The 8,009-nt window shown below is 34.6% G+C and overlaps 1 protein-coding gene across 1 annotated transcript in view; it reads right to left on the reverse strand.

Moving 5' to 3' along the window:
• ry (xanthine dehydrogenase rosy) overlaps window positions 1-7,167 on the reverse strand; it is a 32,480-nt gene extending 25,313 nt beyond the window's left edge. Inside the window, exon 1 of the mRNA XM_085958112.1 lies at window positions 6,972-7,167. Coding sequence (XP_085814238.1) covers window positions 6,972-7,028 — 57 coding nt within the window. The 5' untranslated portion in view covers window positions 7,029-7,167. The remainder of the gene's footprint in view (window positions 1-6,971) is intronic.
• Between the last annotated feature and the right edge of the window lie 842 nt (window positions 7,168-8,009).

Consider the following 8,009-nt stretch of genomic DNA (forward strand, 5'->3'; position numbering starts at 1 on the left):
CACACCCATTATCGCAGAATTATATTATTTCCTAATGTCAATGTATAATATTAATGTTTTATGTCTCATAGGCATACTGCATGACTAGGGATTGCAATACCGAATGAAAATATCAATACCGGTATTTCGGTATTTCCTATTCAATACCGGTAGTAAGTACTTAATACCCAGCGGTATTCGTAAAATAATTGCAAAAGACAGAATTAGTATCTAACAATATATAATATATGTAAAAATATTAATACTTTATAGCATTCGACGGAAGTAAACCAAATATCGCGTAATCCGATAAAAAAAGACAATCTTGTTAAGCCTTTTATGTTAATTAATACATTTTATTTCCACTGTCAATAGCGATTAGGTATATCGGTATTGTCTGATTTCTAAAACCGGTGTTTCAGAATCGAAAAATATTTGGATACCGATATTGCAATTTCTATGCATGACTATATAAATTTAGTTTTAGAGCAGCACCTGTACACGTGCATGGATTTACTGGCAGCAATAATGTGTATTTTAAACCATCGTGAAAATAACTGCTTACACGTAAAAGTGCTGACTGTCTCTCCAATCTCATCCTTCAAGAGTGAGCGAGACGCGATGTTGTCATTTTATGGTACTATTTGACAGGTAGTGAAAATCGGTTAACTTCAAAATGAGTAGATATAGTTCGTTTTTGCCGGCAGGTTCGTCACTATCGTTCTACTGCGCAGGCGCAAATCGAAAAAATCCCTACTGTCGCATCAAAATTAAGAAGCATCCAAACTTTTTTGATTCATGCATGCAAGCTCCAGCGTAATACATACATTTACCCATACATTTTCTTGTTATGGCCGCGATAATACTTACTGTCAATAGTAAATCCATGCACGTGTAAACGGGATATAAAGTAGGTATACCATGATAATTTTATTCTTAACAAAAAACAGTGCTATTGTAATCGTATAGATCTTCCGATACCTATGCTAAGTACCGATATCTTTTCTAGCTATGTTAATAGCATTGTAGGTAATGTTTGCAATTCTTTATCAGTTATCACAGATTTTCGCTGACCATCTCAATCAATCTAATAACGTGATAAATTATTGATAACAGTGATAAGAATAAAACACGGATTTGATAATAATATTATTAATAACTTGGTTAGACCATGATAAATAAGATACTATCGCAATTAGTCGCGCGCACAGAGAAATGTTATGAAAAGTGTTTAATTATAAAAAAACTATCCATAATAAGGGTTGAAATTCTATAGGGTCTAAGTGCCAAAAAAATTCTATAACAAGTTTTTTACTTCAAAACAATCCATATGCCAATCCTAATGATATTCTGAAGGGTCTAAGTTCCTAACTCTACCATTTTTGTCACTTAAATACATTGATATATGGTCGGGGTCTATGTGCCCATACATACCCCTCTACATAGAACGAATATTGTCCATGTTTAAATTATGTAAACATATTATACTGATGTTCTTCTGTAACTTTGTAAAATTAAAAATGTAAGTTTTCATATATGTATGGTTTTATTCTTTTTTCGTTATGTATCTCAGTTTCATATTTTTGGCTCTTAGTTAATTCACTATTGATTTTTTAAAGCGTCGGTTTTACCTTTCGCATTTACCCCGCCCAGTCGTGCAAATAAAGGAAGTTATTGGGTCCGGACCCCCAGAAGTGGAAAATATACATATGACATAATTAGTTGTTCTTCTTTTTCGTCGGGATCTAATGACTAAGAATCGTGACCCGAACGGTTTAACTGTCAAACAGCCTTCTCTCAGCACTCATAATATGGTGCAACTATCTGTGGCATGCCACAAATTGACACTAACGATCCTAAAAACCATGATTGTTAAGCCATGCGCATTCGATAGCCACTTACTCGTAAGTATAGTTATAGCTGCAGTCCAGGTGTTCATACCTAGACTAAAAATCGAAGTGTCTGGATATGAGGAATGTACCCGTAAAATTGCGAGAGTCCATCGTTGAAAGCCATAAGTAGTAGGCGGATCTAATTATGGATATTTTTCCAAATGCTCCCCCCCGAACTACTTTTAACTTCATTTGTCAACTTAGTATAGCGACGAAAACCTGGTCTGCAGTTATAACTACAGGTGGTAAAAATACCCCCCCCCCCGCCCCCTTGCATCCGCGCCTGATTGCAATAAGTACTTATTGCATATTTAGGTCTGACATGATAAAACATCATGTTATCACATAATATTATAGATAGGCCAGACTTTCCCAACTGGTGTGCCTCCAGACTGTAATGGTCATTATCAAGAATTCAAAAGGTCATCTTTTACATTTCTTGACCAGGGATAACGAGTATGTCTTTCAAGCATCGACCCAGATTTTAAAAAGTTGTTTTATCATAAAAGCAAGTTTTTTTTCATTAGCACTACATCTTGCCCGCCTCACGGAGAGGTTTATTTTTTTTACGAGAAATGGGTTTGAGCCATTTGCTCATTCCTTTCTACCTATGCAACATGCCAATTTTCCAGACCCAGGATTCAAGCACGAGACCCACAACTTAACAAGTCACCGCTCGGCCATCGCTGGCGCAAGTATTTCTTTAACATAATTGATTACCAATTATATAATAGTATAATTCTTTTTAATATAATTAGTCTAGTAAGATATACGCTCAATATAATACAGAGTTAATAAACATTTGTATGCACCATGAATATTAATATGTATTGTTATGGAACATGACATTCAATTTTGACGTCATGTATTTATAGTTTTTCAATATATTTTTTTATATGTATATTGTGCTACTACGAACATCTTTATTAGACATAATTCCATGTGCTTACTTTTAATATGAAATATGATATCTACGATGGTACCTAGCTATTTTAAATGTTTGAAAAAATAAGTATTTTTTTAAATGCACTGCGAAACGTTTATTTTTTTAATAGTGTGCCGCGACACGAATATGTTGGGTTGGGAGGTACTGATTGATATAAATAATATTATTATCAATCATACTAAATAATAAGAGAGATGATATCTATTTAGAGGGAGCTCTTTTATCTGGTCTTTGATTATATATGATTAATATTCTATGATACCAATCCAGCGCTCGAAACTTGTCGGAATAATGGTAAAAAATAATGTTAATGACAAGACATAAATCTCGATTTCTGTGCAATATGCTCTAATATTGCATGCCACAGGTTTAAAGACTGCTATTCCACTTGACCGACCGAGTTTTTTTTTTCTAGATACGAGGGTGGGTCAATAATTCCTTAGAAAAAAGCATTAAAACAGTTTTTATTTTTGTATTTTTTTTTTATTTCTCAACATAATCTCCTTGGAGCTCAATACACTTGGTTAGACGTTTCTCAATTTTTTTTAAACCGTCAGAAAAATAAGTTTTCGGAAGGTCCTCAAAATAAGCATTTGTCCGATCGATGACTTCTTCATTTGAAAAAAACGTTGTCCACTTAGCCATTTTTTTAAGTTTGGGAAAAGGAAAAAGTCACTGGGGGCTAAATCTGGCGAATACGGTGGGTGTTCGACCAATTCGAACTTCAATTCTTCAATTTTAGCCATTGATCGTAAACATGTGTGAACACGGGCATTGTCCTGATGAAAGAGGATTTTTTTCCTGTTTAAATGAGGCCATTTTTCTTCAATTTTGTTTTTTAGCTGGTCCAATAAAGATGCATAATAATCCCCTGTTATTGTTTTTCCTTTTTCCAAATAGTCAACGAAAATAATTTCACGTGCATCCCAAAATACAGTAGCCATAACCTTACCAGCTGATTTTACGGTTTTCGCCTTCTTTGGACATGGTTTGCCTTCGCAATCCACTGCTTTGACTGTTCTTTCGTCTCGGGAGTATAGTGGTGTATCCATGTTTCATCTACAGTCACAAAGCGACGAAAAAATTCATCCGGATTGCGTTGCATGAGCGACAACAGGGCTTTAGAGGCCACCACCCTATTGCGTTTATTGTCGACTGTGAGCAAACGCGGCACCCATCTTGCAGAAATATTTTTCATGCCCAATTTGTCATGTAAAATAGAAATGACGCTACCTTTTGAGATCCCTGTAACCTCAATTATCTCACTCAACTTTAATCTTCGGTAACTTAACACCATATCGTGGATTTTATTGATCATTTCTGGTGTAGTCACCTCTACAGGACGTCTTGAGCGTGGTTCATCCTTTGTTGATGTACGACCACGTTTAAATTCATTTAACCAGTTATAAATAGTTGCAAGTGAAGGAGCAGATATGCCGTGAACTAAATCCAACTCATTTTTTATTTCCTTTGCTGTTAACCCTTTTATATTAAAATGTTTAATAACAGCTCTAAACTCAATTTTCTCCATTTTCCATTTTTCCATTTTCCACAAGCAAATTTTTTTTTAAATGTACGAGAAACACACAACAACCCGACCAATCTGATTGAAACTTCGCAGCATACTGAATCGGTAGTGCCGCTGCATGAAAACAAACCGCTTACAGTAATAGTCGCGCCACCTGTCGGCTTTTCTAAGGACTTATTGACCCACCCTCGTACCTTTATGGATACCTCGCATTTACTATCTAGGTTTCTTTAATGACTTTGGCACGCAAACTACTCAACTTGATGCTAGTCAAATGAAAATTGTGCCTGCTGAGAAATATGCCTTATTGAAAACCATTCGTGTACCCGCATCGGGTATTACTAATTTGAATTCGGCCACGGCCTATCAAACCGCCTTGTAAAAACCCTGAAAAATTCTTTGTAGCATAAGGCGGTGGTGTTTCTGATGAATATTTTGTCGTATTTATTAGGAACTGAGAACTGCGATGTATAGTCGAGTTTTTCCCGTACCGTCCGAGGTTGGCAAGTAGGTATATAACAAAAATAAATAGATTAATATTTTCAAGCGCTCCGGTTCGTAAAATTTTCCATTGGGAGCGCTGGATTCAAAGTTATATATACCTACAAGGTGCATACTAAAGTTATGTGGGAGCACATAATACTTATTATTATCTTGTTTTCCTTGTTGATTTTTATATCAGTTAGGTAATTTATTTATCTGTCGTGATTATACTCGTGTTTTCCTTCACCAATTACCAGATCTGTAGACTCGTTATTCGGGCGTAATGAACGTTAGGCGCAGCGCTCGAAATGGAAAAAAATTACGAACCGGAACGCTCGATAATTTTATGAAAATATTAACGTTGTTATCTAATTGTATATGTATTTTATAAAAATAAGTCTATTAGATTTTTTATTAGGCGGTCAAATTAATATTTCCACGAGACGGAGCGATAATTTTGAAGATTTTATGAACTGGAACGGCGCTCCGATGCGTTCCGGTCCATTTCGAGCCCTGGTTAGGCGCCCATCAAATCTCAGACTGTAAAGTGTGAAGCGTGCTCCCAATACGATGTCCGCTAGTAGGAAACCGGTCTTGTTTATAATAATTTATGGAAACCAGTACGAAATATAACAAAGTGCTTATTTTTATTATTAAATGGACGAGAAAAAAACATTAAAATATTTACCTAGATACTTATAAACATATGAATTTTGTAATTATCATTTTATGCAGTCTTTATGACGTTAAAAGATGATTGACAAATTAATGTGTTAGCATTTTTGTATTTTGTTGTTGAAGATGTTAAAAATATTTTTTTTAAATATAAAAACCTAGCCGCCAATGCGTGGGGCCATTGCGCCAGGCTAACGAACCGACAATCCCTTATTTTACCGAAGCCCTAAATGTTGCATATTATTCTGGACGTACGTGAAAAATTAAAGGGCTTTCGTAAGTGACGTTATCCAATAGATGCCTGCGTATCTCAGAATCTAGTCATACAAATTGAACAATTCGTTCGTAAGCACACACCTACATACTGTACAGATGATGAATGTGATTGAAAAAATACTTTAACTACATTGCAATACGGGTTATTATTGGATTCATGTCTTTACTGATTGATCATGTATGTGTGAGAGTGTATAACAAGTATTCACTAATAATAAATTACTAATCCAAAATATAATAATATACTTATATACACAAAACTGGACCAATATTAAAACGTACACAGCGTATAGACTACATTGGTGGTAGGTACCAATTTAATAGTTTCATCTCGATATTATCTCAAAAAATCCATAGTTATAAGACAAAACTTCTCAAAAATAACGTATTTGTCACAATTTGTCACGGATAAGTAAAGTGGTCAGATAGCAGCGGTGGATTGGTGTGGTGAAGGCGCTTGGGTTCAATCGTTCAGCTCAGATTCAAATCAATTCTGTCTATTTATTATTTTCGTATTACACGCGGAGTTGCTAGTACTTTATAAACTGGTATTTATTATTGTTAAGCATTGACGCATTAGATGCCTAGTTATATAGTTACTTATAGTATATAAATATTATTATTATGTTATAAATACATATTTATCTTGTGATTCTATATTCTATAACAAGACTGATAGATGTTTGACACGTTTGTTATTATTAGTTTAATGTCTGTAGGAAATGTATTTCTTTTAAATTCTAAGCGAAAGCTAAAACCACATTTCGTCGTTTCTATTGCAAAATTGTATAGAATATGCGTTTTTGAAATTTTGGTATAATTAAAACAGCAAAAATCGCCTTTACACACATGCAAAATAACACAATTTACAAAAAATGCATTTTCGTTGAAATTATGAAAACCTTATTCGAATTATTTGATTCAAGTGACATTTTGTAAACTGTTTATGCTCCCCTGAAAACTTGAGATGCAATAATTTTGCAATGGAAACGATTTGTGGGTATTATAAACATTGTATTTATTCATTTTAATGATATAAGAATATTTTAATGACTAATAAGGTTGGTAAAATTGATGAATGATTACCGAAATAAATAATAAAAAATATTAGATAATAATTCTACGACACACATAGCGAGACATTGAGATGAGTAGGTATTAATTATTCATATTTTAAGTTTATTAGACTGACCTTCTTGCCGTTAACAAAAAACGTGAGGATCGAACGATATTCCGAGTTGTCGCACATTGTTGTGATTGCACAAATGTACAATATTACTTCCTAGAATGATAACGATTTATATTACTTATTTATTTTTTACGAGAACACTGATTTATCGCGAACGACCGCGTGACGTCCTACTAGACCGGACGTTTACAGTTTACTAACAAACTAGAGATGTGGAAATGTGTCGATACTTTTTGATAGACACTTTCGATATGATATCGATATCAATACTAATTAATAATAATTATGTTCCAATATACAGTTGCTGCAGTGGTTGAACGAGTAAGCAAACTTTCAAAGGAAACGTTGGATCTTATGAAGCTGCGTAGGAGTACGAAAAGCGAGCAACACGTTGCAAATGATCTTGAGTCAGTGGCGCACCCAGGGGGGGGGGGGGGGAGCAAGGGGCCCTGGCACCCCCCAAAACTGAAAATTATCAGAATGATTTTAAACATTGAAATTGAAAGCCAATAAACTATAGCTTTGGGCTTAGACAAATAAAAACACGGCAAAAAAATGATTTGTATTAATTCTCCAGCATCCTTTTTAGAAAAATTTCTTCGATTTTAATTACTAACATAAAAATTTTGAAACACTAATGTCAGGTTTTTTTAGAAACCCAATCCCTAATGGAACTGTCAAAAAATTCTCGGTGTCCACCCGAATTCCAGAGTGGTGTAGGTCATGGCTGGGAAGGGCTGACAGGGCTCTAGCCTGGAGGCCCAGGCTGTGGGGGGCCCGGCGTGTCGGGTTGACCAGATAAGTGAGATAAACACACATCATAAATTAGCTTTAATAGTAAAAAAAATCGCCTGCGGCGCTATTATACTTCATGGTCATGAATATTTTCAATTGCTTATATAATTGTGCAATAAATTTTTTGATTATTATGTGTCGATACTCGACAGCTCCATTATTAAAGTAGATGTATTAAAAATCGCCAATAATTTACTGTATATTACCCTTAATTTGAACTAAACACAATTTGAAGAACGTTAATGT

This window comes from Rhyacophila brunnea, unplaced genomic scaffold (genome assembly GCF_057557595.1).
Source record: "Rhyacophila brunnea isolate RB1 unplaced genomic scaffold, BYU_Rbru_1.0 scaffold_11, whole genome shotgun sequence".
NCBI lineage: Eukaryota > Metazoa > Arthropoda > Insecta > Trichoptera > Rhyacophilidae > Rhyacophila > Rhyacophila brunnea.